The sequence below is a fragment of the Chenopodium album genome, chromosome 16 (genome assembly GCF_948465745.1).
Source record: "Chenopodium album chromosome 16, dcCheAlbu1.1, whole genome shotgun sequence".
NCBI classification, from domain to species: Eukaryota; Viridiplantae; Streptophyta; class Magnoliopsida; order Caryophyllales; family Amaranthaceae; genus Chenopodium; species Chenopodium album.
In genome coordinates, this window is record NC_137849.1 from 37,008,644 (window position 1) to 37,034,606 (window position 25,963).

A 25,963-nucleotide genomic window follows, 5' to 3' on the forward strand; every position below is an offset into this window, starting at 1 on the left:
TTTTTATACTATTTTAATAGTATTTCAACACTTATTATTACTTTCTCTTTCCTCTCTCCTCTAATTTCTTCACCCCACATGCTCAACATTGTATTTTTCAATAAAATTGTACTTTCAATCATTGAAATATTTTAATATACCTCAACTTTACACAATTTCTTAATAACCGCGCATAATTCCAAACGTAAAAAAATTAGGGAACGGAGGGAGTAGTCATTATATTAGATTAAATCTCAACTCTTCATTTATTTTAACTAATACAAACCATTGATTGAGGATTTAAGGTGACTTTTTAAAAAACTGATTACAAAAAAAAAGGTTCTTTATACTATTTCATATGCAATCTTTCCTCCTCATTTTGCTTTTATGGGGCAAAGCTTACAATATAATATACGCCATCGAAGTTGTTATTCCAATTCAGATATTCAGTAATATATTTAAGTTTTTTTTTTTCGTTAAAAACTGCTGCAACATTTATCACCATTGCATATTAATTTAGCATAATCCTTTAACATCTAAACCAAGAAAGAAAGATTCCAAAAGAGATAGGATTATGGATCAAATTACGGTGGATAAACTGAATCTAAAACGTTTTTTTTTTTTTTTTGTCAATTATCCTTTTTCTTTTTTTTTTTTTTAAAAAAAAAAAAATCTAAACAGTCATCTAAATCAACGGTTTATATTAGTCAAAATAGATAAAAGGCTGAGATTTGATTTAATATAATGACCACAATTATATTGTAACCATTCAAAAGTCATCCTTTAATTTGACTTTTTTTATTTTTTTGAAACAATTCAATTTGACTAATACTGTATTAATTATCGTTAATGAACAACACAAAGCAAACTATTTATAACTCATATGAACCGAGCCGTGTCAATACCATTGGCAACGAATAGAAAAAATGTTGAATTCATACACTTTGCTTGTGTCGATAATCATCTTGTCTTGTACATGGAAACCATGTGAACAAAGGCAAGATACAGATTGCTTACACCGGTGTGGCAGTATTAACATTCCCTATCCCTTTGGAATCGGGCCGCCAGACGGCAAGGGCTGCTACTCAAACCCCAACTTCGCCGTCTCTTGTAATTCCTCCACTCCATCACCTATACCAATTTTAAGCAAATTCAATCTAGAGATCGTTGAGGTCCAACGTTCTGGTCGGAAAGGATCTCGAGGTTCTCTAATCGTAAAAATCCCAACATTATCTGTGTGTAGCAGAAATAACAACAGTACAGAAGCACAATGGATGAGCAAAAACCTTAATGATTCACCCTTCAGATTTTCAGGAGATGCAGTAGATGGAAATGTGTTTGCATCAGTTGGATGCGACGGATACGCCGTGTTCTACAACGAGACTGGTGGAATTATAGCAGGATGCACCTCAGTTTGCAGCCCTGATAATAGTCCATCTGTAGCAGCTGTAACAATAAGCAGAAGCAAATGTTACGGCTACCTTTGCTGTCAAGTTCAGTTGACTTCTGTGCATAGACTTTTCCTGGAGCTTAAACAATACGGAATAAGTGTAAGAACAACTAATACATCAGGACTTTGTAGAACTGCGTTTTTGATCGGAAAGAAATATTTAGAGGCTGGACCGCCGTTAGCGCCGGAGATCACTGCGGTACCGGTTGTGCTTAAATGGGGACAGGCTCCCACATGGTTTCGTAAGCATGCTTATCTCATCTGATTGATTTTAAATTTAAATTATTTAAATTCAATGGTCAATAGATTGAATAACTCTTGCGATGGTCACTTGTAACATTTTTGTACCATGGTAATATTTTAATTGTAGTTGTTTATACTTTATATGTATAGTGCTATTTAAGATTGCATCAAAAAAAAAAAAAAAAAAAAAAGTCCATTCCATTGACTAAATTATTTAAATGTTCAATTAAACAGTCTTTTTAAAAAAATGGAACGAAAATTATACTATCTCCGTGTTTTTTTTTAAGTGTTACACTTATTAAATCCGGCCGTGTTTTAATAAGTGTTACACTTCGTTTTTTGGCAAAAAATTACATTAAAATATTATATTTCTCTACTTTCATGATTCCCACCCAAACTCACAACTATTTTTTTTTATTATATCTCTCCTCTCACATTCATTACTTTTCAATAAACTATTAACTTCACTATCTTTCTTTTATAATTTTTTAATACTCCAATTATCCCACTTACCTCTTATTTTATTTAAGTCAATTAAATTGCCTAACATTATGTGCCGATCAAAATATAACACTTAAAATAACCCGGATGGAGTATTAGGCTTTCAACTAATCAATTGCTCTTTTTTATTTTTTTTTTATTCATACCTTGTTTTTTGGATTTCTTCAGAATAATGAATAAAAAATGTAAGTGCGGTGGGATAAGGGGTTAAGATAGTAAAATGTCAGAATTGAATTTTAAATTTAATACTTCAATGAACTTTTGTTCATCAAAATAATAAAATAATTGATGACTAATAATACAAACAAGCTTATCCTTGCATTTTTGTTCTTTTATGCTTGTTCCTAATCTTAAATTGCCTAATATACCAGTATACCACTACTTAACTCTCACAAATAATGAGAGTGAGGGATAGTTCATCAAGTGGTTAGAACTCCCCTCTCGGTTCTAGGTGATTCTGAAATCGATTTTCATTACTCACCTTTATAGCTCTCAAAAAAAAAAAAAAAAAAAAAACAAAACTCACAAATAATCTATTGTCAAGAGAAAAAAAAAAGAAGTTTGTGGGTCCATTAAAATTCTCTCTTTTATATTTAAACTTAAATTAGGTTTAGCCCCGCGCAATGCATAATTTTAATAATAAAAAATTCACTTATAATTGTACAACCAAATTTTTTTAAGCAGAATCTAGTAAATCTGATCCTTCTCATTAAATTTATTAAGCTAAAATGAAGGAAATAAGTATTCTAATTAGTTTCAAAGCTATAATAAAATTTTAAAAATGTTAGCTTTACCTTGAAAAAGTAAAAAATAAAAACTTTTAAAAAAAATAATGTCAACAATTGTTTTGGAGGGAAATTTTTTTATAAGAAGCTGTCACGTGGATAGTTATGATGTCAGCGGTAATTCTTATTTCCCTCAGTTTCATAATTAGAAATCTATTTCTAACATTTATTACTCACATAATAAAGATAAATAAGTTTCTAATTATGAAACGGAGGGACCGAGGGAGTAGTATTAGTTAGAGTTTTTTTGGAGAGAATTTTCCCTCCTAAATTCTATTTTTTTTTCGTTTAGATTTTTGTAGAATTATTAATGTATCTAAAAACTTTATATTTTAATTATTTATTATTATCATAGACTTTTAGATCACATTTTTCATGAGACTTCTATATTTAATTTCAATTACCATCATTAAAAACCGAGCATGACTCTGGAATTATATAGTGTTATTAATAAAATAAACTGACATAAACCAATGTGGAAAATAAATTGGAATAAGGAAGGATGTAGTCAAATCTCACTTTTAATTTTCAAAAAAAAATAAAATAAAATAAAATAAAATTCTAACCAGAATAAACACTGCTTTAATAATCCCTCAAAAAAAAAAAAAAAAAAAAAAAAGACTGCTTTAATAAACAGAAGGAATATTGTTAGATAAATAGCTACAAAATAACAATCTATGTAAGTAATAAGATTAATTGTGCACTATAATCCTATTGTACCATTATATGAGTGTGTGTTATTTGTAAATTGTATACTTCTTTATCATTCCTTTAATCGTTTTTTGATAATTGCTTAAATTTCTGTTACAGCTCTTACTTCAAAAGTTCTCATTCTCAGCTCTGTTATTCCAAGTAAGATAATTGTTTTCTTTATGTGCCACGCATGTTTAATGTACGCAGTAGTTTAATTACTATAGTTGGCATGATATTCTTGGTTTTAAATTGTGATTTTGGAGAATGAATTTGCATACAACTTATGGTATAAAAATCAATGTCAATGGAAATGATAGATCAAACCCAAATTATTCACTTTTTCAAAATTTTCATGACAATTTATTTTTATTTATTTTTAATGTTGTGTGATGATGAACATTTATGAAAAAAGAAACACTTTAAATAGCAAATCATCTTTTTCTTAAAAAGATTGTTAGTTTATAAAGTCAATATTTTGATAGTCTTTTTTTACTAAACTTTATGGATTATTGTGTAGTATTTGATTCTTAAATCTCATTATAAATTTGGTTATTAATGATGTTTGTTTATATTTTTGTACCATGATTATAGTTGTTGGCATACCAATTATAATATATGGAGGATGTTGGGGATGGTGGCGATTTAAAACTAAAAAGAGAAGAAAGGAGATCAAACTCAGAGCAATGTATTTCAAGGATAAACTAGAGATACTAGGGACTTCCAACGTAGACATAGCCGAGAGGACTAAACTCTTCACACTTACAGAACTAAAGAGATTCACGAACAACTTTAGCAAGGATCGTGTACTTGGAGAAGGAGGTCAGGGTACTGTTTATAAAGGAATGTTAAAAGACGGTCAAGTTATAGCTGTTAAAAGATCAAGAGCCCTCGAGGAAAGCCAATGGAAACAATTCATCAACGAGGTAATTCTTTTATCACAAATCAAACATAGACATGTAGTAAAGATTCTTGGATGTTGTTTGGAATACGACACACCTCTTGTAGTGTATGAATTCATTTGTAATGGTACTCTTTCGGAACATATCCAAAAGTCCATATTCACATGGGAAATGCGCCTGAGAATTGCTTTCGAAATTGCTTCTGCAATTGCTTACTTGCATTCAGAGTTTTCAACACCAATTTATCATAGAGATATTAAATCTAGCAACGTACTTTTGGATGATAAGTTTGGAGCAAAATTGTCGGATTTTGGGATTTCTAGAGCAGTATCTGTGGAACAAACTCACGTGACAACCTGTGTTCAAGGGACATTTGGTTATTTGGATCCTGAATATTTCTATTCAAGTCAATATTCTGAAAGAGTGATGTTTATAGCTTCGGAGTAATTTTGGTTGAACTTTTGACGGGAGAAAAACCAATTCGTACACCAATACTAGTAGATAAAGAAGAAGATACCGAAGATGATGAAGAATTAAGTTTGGTGATGTATTTTGTCTCATCAATGAGGGATTCTACTTTGTTTGACATAGTTAATCCTATGATCATAAAGGATGGCAAGAAAAAGGATATCATGGAATTTGCCAATCTTGCCAAACAATGCTTGAACCATAAAGGACTTGAAAGGCCAACAATGAAAGAAGTCGCAATGGTTTTAGAAGGACTAAGGTACAAGAACTCATCTTGTTTGCCTCATCCACCAAATGATAACGCGATGATTAGAAAATAGTACTTGCTATATTGGAAGCACTTGATCTATGTTCTCATAGTTCTCGTTACGAAATTATTTACAAATCCTTAAAGATTGAAATTATTTCTGATAAACAATTACCAAGTCAGAGATCGATTTTTAAAAGTGTGAGGAAGACTCCAAACAAAAATAAACTGGCTTTCATTACAATGTAACAATGGATAAAATGTTGAATTTTTTAATCTAGTACTAGTATAGCACCCGTGCGATGCACGGTTTATTAATAATCTTCATTTTATCTTGCGTAAAACCTTAAATTAATTGAATATTAGAATGAATAACAATTAATTTCTATAAATTAGTACATTAATCATAATTATTTTCAATGTTAATCATAATAAATCAAGATACGAACCTCTCAGAAGGATAAAATTAAATGATGTATGGCCAGTACTTATTAAAACAATTTTTAACTCTTATGTTTAAAGGATTCAAATTAAATGCAACAACTTAAACTTATATTGCTTTTTTAGTGTTTTTTTAGTGTGGCTAGCCACAACGTGCGACAAGCTGACACACACCAAAACACTGACCGAGTAACCCCTGACTTATCGAATAGCCCCTGACCAACTGAGTAAACTCTGACCGATCGATCGAGTAATCCTTTAATGACCGATTATGACCAAGTTACGCCTAACCGGCTAAGTAAACCCTAACCAAGTCGTCTAATTGACCGAATAACCCCTAACCGACCAAGTAACCCTTGACCAAAAAACCGTGGCCACCCCGTGTGATCAGCCACATATGAAAATGTGTGTTTAACTTAAAATTTAGTACAATAGTTTTGTCCTCATTTACCTGGTATCCATACCCAGTTAATACGCAATCACCCGCCTATCACCTAGTATACCTGTACAATCCTTGCCCCTACAATTTATTTTCAAGGTAATTATATCCACTTATAATACATATCTCATCACCTTCTTAGTCCTTATTTGATCAACAACTTTTGAATTGGACTTAATACATTTTTTCAATAGCTTTCAAGTTTTTTTATATAAAAAAATAATACATTAACACAAAATGATAGTTATTAGTACCCTTAACTGCTCGGTTAGTTTAAGTTTATCTCCTATTTTCAGGGGATCCTAAGATCAATTCTCATCACATGTTCTTGTGGTTATCTAAACAACAAAAAATTACTTAATGAATGTAATAAAAAAAAATAAAAAAATACTACAGTATAACTATATATGGACTTTAATTTTAGTATTAATATATCTATTGATTTTGCAATCGATTATTGTGGTAATGCAATTTCATATATTTGAAAACTAACATTTACATCAAATACATACTTAAACAATTTATGTAAAAGCATGTGTGGCCTGACCACTAAACGAATAAAATTACAGAAATTATCTGACAATATAATTTCATTAAGTGTATTTTTTTTCAAAAGGGAATGTGTCATATGAAAATAATAAAATTCAATATTGTACTTTCATATAAATTATATAAACAAATAGCAAATATGTATCTTAGCCAACTTTACAAACTATCAGTTATGGGTAATCAACTACTGAGAAAAGAAATTAATTATAATTTAGTAAAAATTTTGAGATCATTTTCTCATTATTATATCTTATATAAAAAAATGGTTTTTCTAACGTGTGTCCATGGATACATAATAAAAAAAGAATTCCTAATATATATATATATATATAATCTTCAAAAGTATTACTTTAATAAATTGAGAGATATTTGGGAAAAAAATGTGGTAAATCTTGTAATAGAAGAAATAATAAAGGCTTTGTAATTTTCCAAATGATATATTAGACCTTTCTTTTTCAAGCTTGTAAATATTTCTCATTAACAAATATTTATTAGAAAAATCGAAAAAAAAAACCAATATTATATACAAATTAAATCATTTATATAGATCAGATCATATAAATTGATCATAGAGATTCTTTACAAAACAAAGTAATGTTTTTCACTTTAAAACTTTTTGTTACTCCATAAAATATTACGTAGTATATTTATTTGACAAAAATTTTATACATGTTTATAGGTGACCAAGATTATATAGAACTCCTTAAAACTAAATACTTTAGTAAAATAAGATTTTATAATTATGAGAAATATTCTATAAATGCCATAATATATATGAATAAGATTTTTTTTTATAAATATACACCAAAATATTTATTAACCAAAAAAAAAAAACACTAAAATAAACTAAAACAGGGACACGTGTCATCCATGGAGCTAGTGTACCCTGTTTCAGTATAGTACTAGATTAACCCCGTGCAATGTACGGTTTTAAAATAAGAATTGAATTATAGACTTTTCCTTAACTAATTTCTAATTAAATTTGAATATACAATTCCCGAAAGTGCATAATTTTCATATTTAATTAAGAAATTTCATTTAAGTTATATTATTAACTATTGTTATCAACTCGTAAATAACTAAATAGCATTTGTAGAAAACCCAAAGTTTAAAATTTAAAAATTCAAATGGAATATATTTTCAAAGCTATGTTAAATAGGGTAGTTTAAAAAGGAAAAAAATATGACATCATTTTTGCATTTTCGAGGGAAAAAATTAACTAAAAAGGTGACACATAGGCAATGATGACATCAGCGGTTGTTATTTTAGTATATATTAGATAAACCTCGTGCGATGCAAGACATAAAAAATTTCTTTGAATAAATATTTATTTTACATATGTCCCTCGTATGAGATAAATTATAAAAACCTAACCATTAATTGCAATGCTATTTAGATCTAACTAATTTTGAAGAAGAGTATAAATTTAAGTAAGTTATACAATACGAAGTAGTCTTTAACCGGAAGTTATTATATTTTGAAGCCAAATAGTAACTCAAATTCATCATAATATAATATATGGAATATAATATAATAAAATATACTTCCTCCGTTTTTATTTTATTGCACCATTAGGACTTTTACACTATTCACTTAATCTTCTTTGACCATCATTTGTGATTTATACATTAGGAAAAATATAGTCAGTGGGATCTAGATTCGTATTGAACTCTACTTTTCAAATATCAAATTTTTATAATTTTTACAAAAGTATAATTTAAGATATTGATAGCTAAAGTAATGCATTGGCAAGCGTGAAATCCCTTATGGTGCAATAAAAAAAGAACGGAGGAAGTAATAATTGTTTTTTTTTAAAAAAAAAATACCATTGTAATAATTTAAGGTAAAAAATAAAAATAAAAATATGATGTCAGCAATTAATTTAGGCGGGAAAATTTTCAACCACAACTTGAAATGTGTACAATTTGAAAAATGATGATGTCAGCGGTTGTTGTTTTACTTTATTTATAGATAGATATAGATATATGTGAAAACAGCTATATTATTATTACGAAATTATGATAATTTTTTTCTCTAATACTCCATATATCCGTATTTAGTATAGTTAAACAAAGTAGTTTAAGATTCAAAAAGCTATTTTATTAGTTTATGCATTTTGTAATGGGAAGAAGTTAATCAATTATTAGTTTGATACTTTGATAAAGTAGAAAATACTATGCAAAGTACTTTCTTGTAGTTGTACTTCAAAGTACTTTCTTGATTCAAAGTACTTTCTTGTAAACCATAAAAATTTAAACCTGCAATATACCAATAAAGAGGTAGAAAATATACGGGAACAATTATTTCATTGATAATTTATGGGAATACAACTCTCGTAGATCTTTTGATTCCTCTTTCTGAAGGGCTAGGGTTTTGATATGTTTAGAGTACGGGGCCTTGTCGGCTTATTCCATACTATGGACCTACAATGTTTGGTTTTAGGGAGGAGATGGGTCTTTGTGACTTGTTCCATCTGAGCCTCATTAAAATCTAGATTCGACCCTCTTTATATAGAGAGTCGTAGAGTAGTTTACAAGATAATAATCATATGTTCTACGAGATCATGAAGATAAATATCTTATATTTTTTGATATTATCTCATTATTTACATATATCTGACACCTAATAATTAACAAAATTTCGGTGTCAACAATACAATAGCAATAAAACATGGTCAAAATTGAGAATTAAACTCAAATATGTCAATTATTTATGAATGTTTTTTTTTTTTTTGGTGCAAAAGGAGGCTAACAAGCCCTACACAAACAAAAAGACTAAGCAATAAAACGAGGGGTCGTAACTCCTAAGACGTCCTCCTTGAGCAGCTCCTTTATTTCGATCGGAGGAACATCGAAATAAAGGGTCCCTTGCTCTTGAACGACTCCAAGGTTAGCTAGCCTATCAACTACCTTATTCCCCTCACGAAAATAATGAAAAATACGAAAATTACAACCAAAAGAACTAATGATATCCCGACAAATTCGGAGCATATGGATGCCTTCCCCTGCATGGAGTTGTTCATTTTTCAGAGCCTTGATACAAGCTTTGTTGTCCATTTGAACTTCAAGTTTTGATACCCCTAAGTCCACTGCCATCTTGAGTCCTATTTCCACAGCCATCAATTCTTCCCTATAAGCCTGACAAACACCAAAGTTTGCTGCAAAACCACGAATAAATTGCCATAACAGTCCCTTAATACCCCACCACCACCAGCTAAGCCAGGGGAACCACGAGCAGCCCCATCAGAATTTAATACCAACCAACCAACTGGGGGTGCTAGCCAACGAACAAGAACCTGATACTTCCTTGCTAGGCTATTAGTGCTTGAAAATGCATCAGCACACTCACCCATCATGACCTTCCAAGTTTCATCAGCCTTGGCACGAATAAATTCCCCCTTATTTGGAGGAATTTCATTGCTTCTACCAAAAGCTTCACAGTTGCGCCACTTCCAATTCTACCAAAGTGTAAGAGCAAAGCAAACAGGCCACTTATCAGAGTAAATGAGCCCATTAGCCTTTAGATTTATTGTCATCCAAGATTGCAGATCACCTGTGAAAAATGAAGGGTAATTAGCTGCACTCCCCACTTCTCTCCATATCTCTTTAGCAGCACAACAATCACGCAACATATGTAATAAATTTTCATCAGCATCCATGTTGCACCTATGACACCTTGGGTCATTTGTCAAGTGGCGCTTGAGTCTATTGCAGAGCACCCTATCATGAAGAATAAGCCATAAGAAGACTTTCACTCTTTGCTAAACTTGAGCAGACCACGCTAAGTCCCATTTTGGGTCCTTTGGAATATGATCATCATCTTTTATAATTTTGAAAGCCTGCTTCACAGAAAAATTGCCTGTTTTAGACCCCCTCCAGTAACAGACATCAGCAACTTCAGGGTCTTCAATGACTTTATGTGCAGCTATCTGCTTCAGGATGTTCAAAGGTATGAGGTTTACAAATAGGTCCCAATTCCATCCTACCCCTACAGTACACATTTCTTCAATTATAGCACCATCAACATGATCTGGAATAGGTGCAATAGCCATATCACGCAAAGGTTGGGCAGTAGCCCAACAATGATCCCAGAACAGCGTGCTTCGACCATTACCAACAGCAACAGCCGAACCTTTAGCAATCCACTTTGCGTTCTCAGTAATTCCCCTCCATACATTCGACATATTGTTAGTAGGAGCAAACATATCTATGTCACACCTACCCTTGCAATATTTGAATCTTAGCACCCTTGACCATAGTGAGTTTGGTTCAGCTAAAACCCTCCACCCTAGCTTTGCCAAGAAATCAGAATTAGGTTGCCTAGCAGTATGAATTCCCATCCCTTCTTTCTCCTTAGGTAATTGCAAAGTATCCCAAGAAAGGAGGTGAATTCGGTTTTTCTCCTCATTTCCTCCCCATATGAACCTTCGGGCTTTTTTATCAATCTCATCACAAGTTATACGGGGAATCTTGGCTGTTTGCATTGAGTAGTTAGCCATGGTAGTGAGTGTCGATTTTGCAAGAGTGATCCTTCCCGCTAAGGAAAGATACTTGGTTTTCCAACCCGTAAGTCGTCAATCGATCTTCTCACAAAGATGAGCATATGTTTCTCTAGTCACCCGCCTTGTTAGAGTTGGCATTCCAAGATATAATCCAAGATCCTCCGTCGACTCCATTCCCAAAGCTTCATTGATCTGCAATTGCTCTTCCATGCTCACATTCTTGGAGTAATAAACCTGGGACTTCGGTAGGCTGATTTTTTGCCCAGAAGCACAACAGAACCTATCCAAACAGTCCTTCACTGCCTCTGCTTGCTGAATTGAGGCTTCGGCAAAAATAATTAAGTCATCTGCGAATAGCAAATTGGATAGCATTGGCCCTCCACGGCTTGCATAGATGGGCCTCCAACGATTTGCAACAATTGCTTCTTCAATTGCTTGGTTGAGCCTTTCCATACACAACACAAATAAATACGGTGATAAAGGGTCGCCTTGTCTAATCCCACGGGAAGGATTAAAAGCTTATGTTTTTTTGCCATTCTATAACACACGCAAGGATGAAGATGAAACACACTCCATAATAACCTCGATCATTCGGATCGGGAGATTCATCTCCGTTAAAGTGTCACGGATAAAGGACCATTTGAGACGATCGTATGCCTTTTCAAAATCAATTTTAATCTTCATGTACCCTTTACCACTTTGTTTCTGCTTCATCGTGTGAATAACCTCTTGGACTATAACAATGTTGTCTGTAATTTGACGCCCCGAAACAAAACTCGATTAAGCATTAGAAATGATTTTCGGTAACAGGGGTTTCAAACAGTTGACAATAGCTTTGGTGATTATTTTATAGGTTACATTACATAAACCTATTGGACGGAATTGAGAGGGAGATTCAGGGCAGTCAATTTTTGGAAGCAAAACGATGAAAATCTCATTGACCAAATCTGGAATTCCCTTCCCTTCCAACTCAATGAGAGCCATGGCATAAACATTTGGTGCAACCACACTCCAGTTTTTTTTGGTAAAAAAGAGCCTGGAAACCGTCTGGTCCGGGGGCCTTCAAGGCACCCTTATTTTTTACCACGAAATTGATATCACTAATTACATACGGCCTATTCAATTTGGTCTAGTCTTCAACAAAAATCGAATTGCATACTCCTGTTGAAATATTAGAAACAGTAGGTCCTCTTTCATCCCTGAATAAGGATGAAAAATAACTGACCACCAGATTCTTAACCACTGCCTTGTCATGTTCCCATTCCCCATCAGTGTTCTTGATTGCTACAATCCTATTTCTCCACCTTCGAATAACTGTGCTTAGGTGGAAAAACGTTATGTTGCGGTCTCCATGCTCAATCCAATCAACCCTCGCTTTTTGATACCATAATAATTCCTCCTGTCTAAGAACATCATCAAGATCTCTACGAAGTTTAGCCTCCAATTTGATCAAACCTGACTGTTTATTCGTCGAAAGGGAGGATTGAATACCCTTTATCCGAGCCATCAAAGTTCTTTTCTCTCTGAATATGTTATGGAACACTTCTTTGTTCCAATCCTGGAATTCTTTAGAGAAAGAAGAGAGCAGAGGAATGAGAGGAGCTTCAGGATTCCATTTTTCACCAAGAAATTCAGAAAATTTTTCGTGTGCAAGCCAAGCAGCTTGAAAACGAAAGGGTCTGTCAAGGGAGTCTAATAGGGCAAATCCATTAGATGAGATGAACAAAGGGCAATGATCTGACTGCAGAGCGGGGAGATGTTTAACGCTTGCTTGTTCAAACCGCATACTTCATTCCGAATTACACAACAAACAATCTAGCCTTGCACTACGTCTAGTTTCAGGGGTGGTGCCACACGCCCATGTATGAGCAGGACCTGAAAACTTCACCTTAATGAGTTGATTATCATTAACCCATTGATTAAACTTAGCACTCCTTCGCAAAGTTTCATTGCAACTGGAACTCCTTTCCCAACCAAATATCGTTTCATTAAAGTCACCCGCAAGAATCCACGGTTTGTTATTAGTGCGAGCAAACTCCGAAAGATCTCTCCAAAGGTCCTGCCTATTGGTAGGGTGAGGACTAGCATACACCGTGGATAAGTACCAAGGCTCCTCTCCATTTCTAGTTATAGTCATGGTAATGTATTGACTCGATTTTTCAATAGGGTCAACGCTTACAAGTTCTGGTTTCCAATACACCCATATTCCGCCACTAAATCCTTGAGCATCGACCCTAGTATGACCACCATAAGCTAGCATAGTGGCAATTCTTTCTGCTTGATCACCACCCATATGGGTTTCAATCAACGCAAAGACACAGGGCTTGTTAACTCGAATAGTTTCACGCAACACATTCAAGAAGTCCCTACTACCAGCACCTTGCACATTCCAAACCATACACGTTATGGGGAAGGAATTGGCTATGTTCTGAGCACTAGTCATAAATCCATCAGAGGGGGAAAATTGGCTTGGATAGCTTCAGTGATAAGACTTAAAGCATGCTTAATTTTCAATGGCAACCTCATGGTCACCACTAATTCCAGCGTTGCCGGCATCGGCGGAACCCATGAATGTATCTCCACCTCCATCTTGTGAGTCAGGGGGTCTGCCTCCCCTAGGTACGGATTCTCCATGGCCGAGGTTGCATAAATTATTTTCTCCGGGGGGATTTGAAGGAATATCGGGTGTGGGAGTAGGCGAGACATGGGTAAGGGATATCTGAGTTTGGCTTGATGTGGGTTGAATATGTGAGCTTGGTGATGGATTGGTTAGGCTAGCATCAGGAATAGCTTGGAAAATACTATCATTATTTTCTTTACCATAATTTTCGTTTGGGGTAGGAATTTTTTGATTTGCTGGCATATTTTGTGGGGCTTGGTTGGTTATATCTTTTAGGATAGAATTTGAAGGAGATTTATTTGGTTTCCTAATTTCTTGCCACTGTTTCGAACCTCCTAAAAATTGTCCCTTAGACATAGGCTTTGCTGTTGACTTCCCCGCATTAAATAACAATTGACTAGCAGCAAAACTGGCCCCCTGAGAATCTTGAGCTAAGTCAACCATTTGCACATTATTCTTGGATATCTCATTCTCTCCAGGCTCCACAGTTGATTGATTATTTTGAATTGGGACGATATTCTCCTTATTTGACTTATTCATCAAAATATTGAATCTAGAACCTCCAGAATTAACACCATGACCAATGACTGCTTTGACTTGGCCATTATTTGAATTTTTATTCAATCCTTCTTTTCCGGCCACCGGAACAGGTTTTTCTGGCCGTGGTGGATGTTTCCTTGGAGGAGGTTTTTTAACCTGCATCCAAGAGCCATAATCCTGAATTTCAACAGTGGAGGGGGCCTTGGGTTGTTCAATAGGATCATCAGCCATTATTCCTTCAGCTTCAATTGGAGTTTGAATTTTTAGAGGACATGCATCTCCATTATGGCCAATTTTCCCACAATAAAAACATATCATGCGCAACCCTTCATATTGGATTCTCCACACTCTCCCTTTTAACCAGAATTTGGATAAAAAGGGTTTCGATAAATCGAGTTCAACAGTTAGTCTAGTGAACTGCCCCCTTTGTGCCATAGCGGTATTGTTATAAATACAAACCACCTTGCCAATTCTGTTTCTAATCTTGTGTAGAAACTCCTTGTCAAAATATTCTACAGCAAGATTAGGGATACGGACCCAAGCAGTCAAAAACCTCAATGGTTTATCATCTGGTATGAAATTAGGGAGCCATTTCCGAACGGTGAGATAATTGTCATCGAGCATCCATGGTCCTTGGGTAAGAACATGGTTATAATCCCTTAGATTGGAGAATCGAGCAATAAAGTAATCATGCCCTATGTCTGTTAGGATTAGTCTACCTGAAAGCTCCCATTTCTTCTTCAAACGTTTCATTAGCGACATGTAGCCAATTTTATTATCAAACATTTTGATAATAAGAGTATGCTTCCATGGCTTACGGATCATCTGCTTCTCTTCCTTGAACAGTAATATGACAAGACATTTAGGATCATCAGGAATGTTATCAGGGGCTTCATCGTCATCCGAAACATCATCATCATCATCCAGCATTGGGGGAAAGGGTCGAGGCTGCAAGCTGGAATTGGTATTCACCATATCTCTGAAGAAAACCCCTGCATTAACTTCCTTCATCGAAACATGTGATTTTGAGGAAGGTGGGATAGGGACTGAACCTTCCTGATTATTGGTAGTATCTTCATTGGTGAAGATTAGATGGGTTATTTTTCGTTTAGTTTTCTTGGTTGATTTAGCAAATTGATCACGAATTTCCGACGAAGGAGCGATGTTGAGAGCGTTTTCCATAGTCACCAGAGAGCTAATATAATTTTCTTAATTATTTATGAATGTAGGGAGTAATAGTATAGATTTTTAGGTATGTAGTTAAGCATTTTTCCACATTAAAATTGTGGGTGAAATTTTTTTTCGGTTAACGACAACATTTTTTCACATTTAATTTTGAAGTCATTATTTATATTATTTTTCTCTTTTTCCTCAATAAATGTTAATCTCAAAGATCAACTTGTATTTTCTCTTTTTCTAGTCTTTGCTATTTTTTTATTATTATTCTTCAATTTCTACATTTTCGCTTTCACTTTGTACTGCTACCCTAATATAAGGTACGAAGTAGTAAACAAAGAGAAATTTTACTTCTTTGCTTTTGCTCAATGAGCTAAATTAATGCATTTACGTCTTACAAAACACTTTGCTTCCTTCTTCTAAACTTCTTGTCATAGTCTGCTTTTCTCTCAGCAATTATGTTTGAATTCAATCTATATTTAGTTAATTTGGGAGAAAACCCTAAATTTGGGTCACAAATCAACCCCTTTGCAGCACCACCGTCGCCGGATTCCTCTTTTGCCCGTCCCTTCTCCTTTTTCCGTCGCCGCTACCAGGTAAGTTGTGTGTAGTTATTTATTTTTTTAATTTTAAATTTCTAAATACCCTAACTAAAGGTGTAACACCACCGTATACCAGGACCACCTTTGTCGTCGCCTCTGCTTTTCCGGTCAACTCCTCCACTATGTGTTTTCTCCCCTTCTTATATAACTACTTCCTATACTTATGCAATTTGATTCATATTTATGTTATTTGTTCATGGAGTTGTGATCTATATTTTGAAAAATAACATCTTTATTAGTTGCATTTTGATTTCAGTTTATTAGCATTGCTTTACTTTGTGAATGTGCTACTTCTTTAAGCGGGTTTTCCTAAAGTGATTCTTAAATGGTCTGTTTCCATTATCAAGAGGTTTGCTAATAATAGCTTGGTTCATTGTTGGATTTTTTACGCTTTGTTTTGCGTAGGCTTGAACTTGGATGTGTTTTGATTGGAATAGAATTTGCCCCTATTGGTTGGTATGAACTCATGTGTAGGATAATTTTCGTTTCCGTTTAAAAAAAAAATATTCTTATAGAATTGTTTTAGCTTATCGAAATTAATTTCATGCTGATAAACCTTGATTAAAATGGAGAAATGTGAAGTGGGGACAAATCTATACTAATATTTAAAAAATGGAAGATTTTGTCTTCTTATGCCGCTTGTCATAACTTTATTTGTTCATAATATTTAATTAAGAACCGTTTATATTTTAATATTTATGGTTCTTTTTTTTGTTTTTAATTTTTTTAAATATGTATGTTTATATGAGGGGTTGTGATAATCTTTTGAACATTAATTTGTATTATGGTTCCATAATATAATTTGTAAATTATAAGTTTTGTTTTTTCATGAAGGGTTACATTAAGTTTTTTTTTTTATTTTTTTATTTTTATTTTTGTTATCAAACTCCCATCGTTGTTAACTATACAAATCATAATGCTTTTTTAATTTTATTAATGTTACATCAATTTACTTTTAAATTGGAACGAAAAATATAATTTATTAGTTTAAGTTATAAATAAGTTAAGCAATATTGTAAATTATAATAAGTATTTAAGAAAACATTATAAAAATTATAAGTATTTCTCAAGTAATTTGGTAAAAACTTCACCCATGCATTGAGCGGGATAAATACTAGTTTTTATAGTTAATGGTCAACATTACTTGTGAGACCAACATTAATTTTGATGAGTAAAAACTTAGAAGCTTGTGAAATCAACATATGTTTAAATCTCTTAATAAAGAATAGTACTTGTGAAATCAACTTTCCCATTCAAGTCATGATAAGGACCTTCAGATATCATTTTTATTCTAATTGTATCTTATGCCATGATTGTAATGAATACAAGTTCAGTGTGAATGATTAATGTGATTTATTTTTCATAGTGTTGTAGAATTTGTCACCATGAAAAGGAAAGAGCGTTTGTGGATGTATGATAGATACGATGGTCGTAAACTTAGGCAAGAGTTTGTAGATGGTGTTGGACAATGCATACGGCTTTGTGAAGCTCATCCTGAGAGCCCGGACATAGATGAAGTAAGATGCCCTTGTCTGTTATGTAAGAATAGACGTCTTCATGATGCAAACACAGTAAAACTTCATTTGTACAAAAAGGGGTTTATACTTGATTACTATGAGTGGGTTTCTCATGGTGAAGGGTTCCCTACATCAAGTGTAGAGCAACCAAATACTTACTGTGAAATGGTTCTCGATGCTCTTGGGAGTAATCATGAACCATCGGGTGACGATAGTACTAGTGGTTCTGATGAAGAGCCAAATGCTCAAGTAAAAGCATTTCAAGAGCTTTTAAAGGCTGCCGAGCAACCACTGTACGAAGGTAGCTCCATGTCTGTGCTAGAAATGGCATCTCGAATTGTATCTTTGAAGTCGGAATACAATTTGCCCCATAGGTGTGTTGATGGGTTTGCTTAATTACTGAACGAAGTGATTCCCGACAATAATAAGATGGGGAAAACATTCTATTGGACAAAGAAGATTCTTAACGAACTTGAGCTTTCGTACGAGAAGATTCACACATGCCCAAAGTTGTATGTTATTTTGGAAAGCTGATGCTGAGTTGGATAACGGTAGAGTGTGCAAAAGGGATAGATACAAGAGGACTTCAAAGGGGTCATTGGTTCCAATAAAAGAACTCATCTATTTTCCCATCACTCCAAGGCTGCAACGGTTGTTTGCAACAAAGAACGTTGCGGAGGAAATGACTTGGCATTCTAAAAATCCAAGAGTCCAAGGCACAATGGCGCATCCTATTGATAGTGAAGCTTGGAAGCACTTGGATAGATCCTTCCCCGATTTTGCATCTGAACCTATAAATATGAGACTTGGTATGTGTACCAATAGGTTTTCTCCTAATGGCAAGTTTGGGGGTCAGTACTCATGTTGGCCAGTCATTCTGACCCCTTATAACTTGCCACCATCGATCTGCATGAAAAAACCATTTATGTTCTTTTCTTTGCTCGTTCCTGGTCCTAAAAATCCGAAGGGGAACTTGGATGTGTATATCAATCGTTAATTGACGAATTGAAACAACTGTGGGATGTTGGTGCAACAACTTACGACCTTTCGCAAAGAAAAAACTTCAATTTGCGTGCAGCAATCTTGTAGACTATATTTCCCAGCCTATGGTATGCTTTCTGGATGGGCAACGGCGGGTAAAAAAGCATGTCCATATTTCTTGGACAAATTAAAAGCTTTTTGGCTTGAACATGGTGATAAATGTCATGGTTTGATTGTCACCGCCAATTTTTTCCTCCCAAACATCCTTTTCGAAACAACAAATTTGCTTTTTGTAAGAATAAGGTTTAAAATGGGTCACCGCCTCACATAATGTCTGGAGACGAGCTATGACAACAAGTTTAACACTTGGCTAAGGCAACAGATGGACCTAAAGCACTCGCAAGCTTGAAAAAGAAGAAACTAGGGTGGTTTAAACAAAGCGTTCTTTGGGAGCTACCGTACTGGAAGACTCTTCTCCTCCGCCACAAACTCGATGTCATGCATATTGAAAAGAATTTCTTTGACCAACTAATTCACACAGTGATGGATGTGAAAAACATACTTCAGACACAATTGCATCTAGAAATGACATTGCCAAATATTACAAATGACCACAATTTCATGTGACGGAGGATGTGAGAGGGAAAGAAACTTTTCCTAAAGCCCCATTCTCACTAGACAAGGCTCAAAATAAAGTGTTATACGAGTGGGTTAGGAACTTGAAATTTCCCGATGGTTATGCTTCTAATTTGACTAGATGTGTAGATTTATAAACATGCAAGCTTCATGGTTTAAAGAGCCACGACTGTCATGTCTTCATGGAGAGATTGTTGCCAGTTGCTTTGAAGGAATTGCTCCCGGTCCATGTTTGGGAAGCTATTACAGAGATTAGTCTTTTCTTCGATGACCTTTGTTGTTCCACCATCAAATTGAGTGATATGGAAAGATTGGAACACAACATTGCAGAAATTCTTTGTAAGCTCGAGAAGATATTTCCACCAGCGTTCTTCAACTCTATGGAACACTTACCTGTTCACCTGCCATATGAAGCTAGGTTATATGGTCCTGTCCAATATCTTTGGATGTATTCGTTTGAAAGGTTTTATTTCCTACAAACTCATAATTGCCATATTCATTTATACACATATAGTTGTTTGTATAACATATAACTTATTCAATAATTTAAATTATAGGTTCCTTAATCATTTGAAACGTAAAATTGGCAATAAGGCTCGTGTTGAAGGTTCAATCTGCAATGCATATCTAATGGAAGAGATAGGATACTTTTACTCTAACTACTTCCAACAAGGAGTGGATACTAAAACACGTGACTTAGGTCGTAATGTTCATGATGATGTTGAAAGCACTTTGGATGATAGTGTTCCGAAACTGTTTAGGGTTGATCATGGACATGCTTCTACTGGTGGAGTTGCCACTTTTTGGATGAGAATGAACTACAACGTGCTCATTTATATGTTTTGGGAAATAGCGGCATTTTGGAACCATATGAGAGGTATTAACTTTGTCTTTATCACACTCACTAAGATTTCATTGAATTTTACAACGTATCTAATGTCGACCACCATCATTAATATTCTTCCTCTGGTTATATGTAAGGGGGTTTGAGGACCACATTGTTCTAATGCAACCTACTATTCACAAAGAAGATGTGTGGATTAAACATGAAGCTAAATTCCTCGAGTGGTTTAGGTTGAAAGTGAGTGTGTTATGCATTTGAAATCAACACGTTTTCTTACTTTGTTGCTATAATTTCACGACATATATCAATTTAATATATTCCATATGAGCAGGTGATTCAAGACAAGCCAAATGATGAAATATTGTTTGCTTTGGCAATGGACCCATCTAAGCGAGTGCGTACTTAGAGCCAATTCTATATGAACGGATACAAATTCCAAACTTATGGCCATGGAAAATAGAAGTCAACCATGAATTATGGAGTAAGCGTATCCAATGAAGATGGTAGATATTATTTTGGTATTTTAGAGGATATCATCGAGTTGGAGTTCACTAGTGCCCTAAGGACTTATAAGACTGTTCTCTTCAAGTGCAATTGGATGGATTCCACTAGGGGTATGAACATTGATCAATACAAGCTTGTTGAAGTCAATCATACCAAAAAATACCCCAAGTACGATCCATTTGTGCTTTCTTACCAAGCTAACCAAGTCTACTACGCACCTTACCCAAGTCTGAAAAGAGATAAGGCTCAATGATGGGCAGTGTTCAAGACATAGGCAAGGTCTGTTGTTGATGCACCAATTGGCGAAGACTTTCTACAAGAAACCACTGCTGACATTCCAACTCTCTGTGCTCCGGATGATATTCCAGACTATGAAGGTGATGAAGATGGATTTGGAGATTCGGATACTGATAATGAAGTGCTGCCCAATGCCCCTCCAGATGAGTCCAGTTTCAAATCTACTGATAGTAAGGATGAGGATGACGGATTTTGGGATGACGATACTGATGATGATGATCTTAGTACCGAGGGGGAGGGTGATTCAACTGAGATTTAGGAGATTCGTTGTAACTTTGTTTTAACTTTTTTAATTATGTAATCATAATGGATTTCAATTTATTTTAAAAGACCATCCTGGTTTTAATTTGATATTCTTGTGTACTATTGATATGTTATTGTTGTTATTTTGTAAAGCCAAGGTTATGTGTGACATTACCTTATAAATCGCGATAACATGACTTTTAATGTTGTTCATAATATTTTTCTTGTTGTAGGTTGTCATGGTTGGTGGTGGTCGTCGGATGCTAGGACATGCCACCCCGAGAGAATTGTTTCTATCGACAAGCCATGCAAATACGAAAAATTCTCCAGAAGTTACCCCATCCCCAGAGTCACATGTAGATGGTCCTGGGACATCTACTGAGGAACGGGTCCTTGAGACGCAAGACGGTAACTCTCCCATAGGTGAGGTAGCTACCCCCGTTGCGAGAAGGACTTTGCACCCTACAGGGTTATGGTAATTTAATCATGGTTAGCTTAATTTGCATTCCAACTTAAACAATCTTGGTTAGATTAGACCCGCCCCATATCCGCCCCGCCTCGTACCCGCCTTATACCCACACCATATTTCTTGTAGAATAGTTTAGAATTTATGAAACTTGGTACCCCTAAGGCCAAATAAGCTTGAATAGTAAAAGTCTCAATTTTTTTAACCTAATTTGATAAAGTTATCATTAATGTGATACAATAAAAACACAGAATCATGGCAATGGGTTTGGGATGGTTTTGGGCGGGTATGAGGTGGGTATGGATATCCAAGTGGGTGATGGGGCGGGGATGGGTCCTATCTTTTACCCGGCGGGGTGGGTGTGGATGTGGATATTGTACCCGCCACATATGGTGGGGCGGGAATGGCTATAAAAAATTTTAGGCAGGTATATATATGGAGGTACCATCATCTGCATCCGACCTACCCTATTGCCATCCCTAGTTGACCTAGTCATTTGAGGTTAAAGACTGTATTGGGATGAAGTCTCTCTAAAATTGAGTCCATTGTTAGATAATCAAAAGGTGGGACTGTGTTTAGCAGATGACGTAAAGTTAGGACGGTAAAAATAGTATTTCCTCCGTGTTTTATTAGTTAAGAACAATCAATTAATGGTAACCACTCAATTAATAAATGAACAAAAAAAGAATTTAAGCACACATATTCAAAGAGAAATAAAAAATTAGAGATACGTATATATTAACAAATTGTACTTCATATGAGTTAATACATTAGTGACCATTATGAACAAACTAGAACTTAAATGCGAGAAAAAGAAAGTTAAAAAAAGTCACTATTAATAAATTAACAAATTGTACTTCATATGTTTCTTTAGTTGGTTGATATGTGTATTTTAATTGTTGACTTATATGTTTTATTTTTTTTGGCTGATATGTTTATTTTGTTGGCTTACCTGTTGGTTTTGTTAGCTGATACGCTTTATTTGTTAGCTGATATACTCCTCGAGTTGGCTTATATGTATCATTTGTTGGCTTATATAATTCTCTTGTTGGCTTATATGTATCTTTTGTTGACTGATATACTCCTCTTGTTGGCTTATATGTATCTTTTATTAGATGATATGTTTTTACTAATGTCTTATATATCCCTAATGTTGACTGATATAAGACATTAATTGGTTTATATGTTCATTCTAATGCATAATATACATCTTTTATTGGCTAATATTAACAACATACCCATAACCATTTCTCTCTCTGTCTCCTCTTTCCCCTTCTTCCTCTCTTTCTTTCTCAAAGTCTCAAAGAACCCACAAATCCACGCCACTGATCCCATCACACCATCAACCACCAACCACCAAAATTCTCAATCAACAACTCAAACCCAGAAAACGATGGAGGAAGTTCGGAAAGATATCACCATTAATTCACTCCCAAACACCCCAATTTCTCACATTCACTCAATTCATCACTCTACTTCAACCAACACTACTTCCCATTACAAGGGTTTCATCTTACAGGATTTCCTCAATGGCAGTGGTAATTGCCCCACTAATCTTCAAAATTCCTCCGTCGATTCGCCACCTCTTCCTCTCGAACCACCATAACTGAGTTTCAATTCCTCGATAACGAGTTTAAATTACAGGGGAATCCCGCTGTTCCTAGTATGATTTCTGGTGTTGCTTCTTTTAATTTGATAATCTTTCTTCTTCCTCTATTGTAGCCTCCTTTGCAACCACCGAACCACCGAACCCAATCATCAATGAAAGCAAATAGTAGGGAAGAGAAAGAAGGAGAGATATAGAAAAGACAAAATAGTCGAGACGCACAAACTGTAGGGTGCGGGTGGACGCACCCAATAGTGTGCGTTATATATATACCCGGCCCCTTAAATTTTGATGGATTGTATAGTATTTTGTTCTTAATTCTCATTATAAATTTGGTTATATATGCAACTAAAATTATCTGCAATTATGATATTAATTTTTATTTTTGTACCATGATTCTAGTTGTTGGCATACCAATTATAATATATGGAGGATGTTGGGGGTAGTGGCGATTTAAAATTAAAAAGAGAAGAAAGGAGATCAAACTCAGAGCAATGTATTTCAAGGATAAACTAGAGATACTAGGGGCTTCCAACATAGACACCGCCGAGAGGACTAAACTCTTCGCACTAACAGAACAAAAGAGATTCACAAACAACTTTAACAAGGATCGCGTACTTGGACAAGGAGGTCAGGGTACCGTTTATAAAGAAATGTTAAAAGACGGTCGAGTTATAGCTGTTAAAAGATCAAGAGACCTCGAGGAAAGCCAATGGAAACAATTAATCAATGAGGTAATTCTTTTATCACAAATCAAACATAGATATGTAGTGAAGATTCTTGGATGTTGTTTGGAAGATGACACACCTCTTGTACTATATGAGTTCATTTGTAATGGAACTCTTTCGGAACATATCCAAAAGTCCATATTCACATGGGAAATGCGCTTGAGAATTGCTTTCGAAACTGTTTCTGCTATTGCTTATTTGCGTTCAGGGTTTTCAACACCAATTTATCATAGAGATATTAAATCTAGCAACGTACTTTTGCATGATAATTTTGGAGAAAAATTGTCGGATTTTTGGATTTCTAGAGCAGTTTCCGTGAAACAAACTCATTTGACAACTTGTGTTCAAGGGACGTTTGGGTATTTGGATCCTGAATATTGCTATTCGAGCCAATTTTCTGAAAAGAGTGATGTTTATAGCTTCGACGTAATTTTGGTTGAGCTATTGACGGGAGAAAAACCATTCCGTACACCAATACTAGTAGATAAAGAAGAAGATACCGAAGATGATGAAGAGTTAAGTTTGGTGATGTATTTTGTCTCATCAATGAAGGATTCTACTTTGTTTGACATAGTTGATCCTATGATCATAAAGGATGGCAAGAAAAAGGATATCATCGAATTTGCCAATCTTGCCAAACAATGCTTGAATCATAAAGGACTTGAAAGGCCAACAATGAAAGAAGTCGCAATGATTTTAGAAAAACTAAGGTATAAGAACTCATATTGTTTGCCTCATCCACCAAATTGATCACGCGATGATTGGAAAATAATACTTGATATATTGGAAGCTCTTGATCTATGTTATGTTCACATTGTTCTAATTACTACCTTCGATCCGTTATATATTAGTTGCAACTTTGGGTACTATTAGTGAGGCATAAAATATTCCAAGGTTGAAATTAATATGTAACGGAGGTAATATGAGATTGTAGCTTGGTGTGATAAGATGTGGTTACTTAAAAATCCTTAGAGATTGAAATTAATTCGATTTGATATAAAACAATCACCAAGTTAGCATAGAGGTCGAATTTTAAAAGTGTGTGGAAGACTCTAAATAAAAATAAACTGGTTTCCATTAAAAAAAAAAAGAAATTTTTTGAAAATAACACCACAAAAATCTCAAAAAATGGATTATAATACCGTACATTTTTAAATTTTTATTATAACACCACATAAAAACCCAGGAAATTGGATTTCACCACCGTTTAACGGATTCTTTGATGGAATCCGTTAATGGACCTTTAACAGACATGTGTCATAAATCTATTGGTTAAGAAGAATTTCAATCAAAAATTAAAAAAAAAAAACAAAACAAAACAAAACAAAACCTTAACCCAGCCAGCTCCACCACCGGCACCCTCTTCCCCCACAAAAACCGACGAAACCAACCTAACTACCCCTACCCCCCTTCCCCCTCCTCAAAAACCACCCCTTTCCCTCGCCCCTTAATCGAGGCTGCAATTGTTGATTTGTGGGTTGCTAACCACCGCAAGAATCGAACCCCAACCCCCTATTCCCTAAACCCTAGCCACCGCAAGAATCGAACCCCAACCACTACAAGAATCGAACCCCAACCCCCAATTCCCTAAACCCTAGACAACCAAAATCGCACACGACTCACAGTCCACCATCAAAACGGCCACTAGTGGGTTGAAATCGGTCGGTTTAGGGCTTGAATGGTCTAATTTGACCCTAACCGGTCGATTTTGACCGCTAGCTGCTGTTTTACTCTCTGGGAGTCTGAAAAATGTGGTGGTGGTTGTCGGAAGTGCTCTGGGTTTCGATGGCCATGGATGTGATGGATTTCGATGGTTATAGGTGTGTCGGAGGGGGGGTCTAGCGTGGAAGGGGTACCGGTGGTGGGGATGGGGGTGGCTGGGTGTATTTTTGGGGTTTTTATTTTTATTTTTATTTTTTTAAAATTTTCTTTTTTAAAACCAATAATATGGTGATATGTGGCAGCATGGCCCCCACTTAACGGATTTCAACCAAGAATCCGTTAAACG

General features: G+C 34.8%; 2 protein-coding genes and 2 pseudogenes across 2 annotated transcripts; 2 read left to right on the top strand and 2 right to left on the bottom strand.

Moving 5' to 3' along the window:
- Positions 1–905: 905 nt before the first annotated feature.
- Positions 906–5,338, top strand: LOC145584186 (putative wall-associated receptor kinase-like 16 pseudogene; annotated as a pseudogene).
- Positions 5,339–12,324: 6,986 nt separating this feature from the next.
- Positions 12,325–12,981, bottom strand: LOC145584187 (uncharacterized). The gene has a single exon (XM_081641093.1). The coding sequence runs from the start codon at positions 12,979–12,981 to the stop codon at positions 12,325–12,327; it is 657 nt and encodes a 218-aa protein (XP_081497219.1).
- A 3-nt stretch (positions 12,982–12,984) lies between these two features.
- Positions 12,985–13,593, bottom strand: LOC145584188 (uncharacterized). Its single transcript, XM_081641094.1, has one exon. The coding sequence runs from the start codon at positions 13,591–13,593 to the stop codon at positions 12,985–12,987; it is 609 nt and encodes a 202-aa protein (XP_081497220.1).
- A 10,128-nt stretch (positions 13,594–23,721) lies between these two features.
- Positions 23,722–24,705, top strand: LOC145584189 (wall-associated receptor kinase-like 3 pseudogene; annotated as a pseudogene).
- Positions 24,706–25,963: the final 1,258 nt, after the last annotated feature.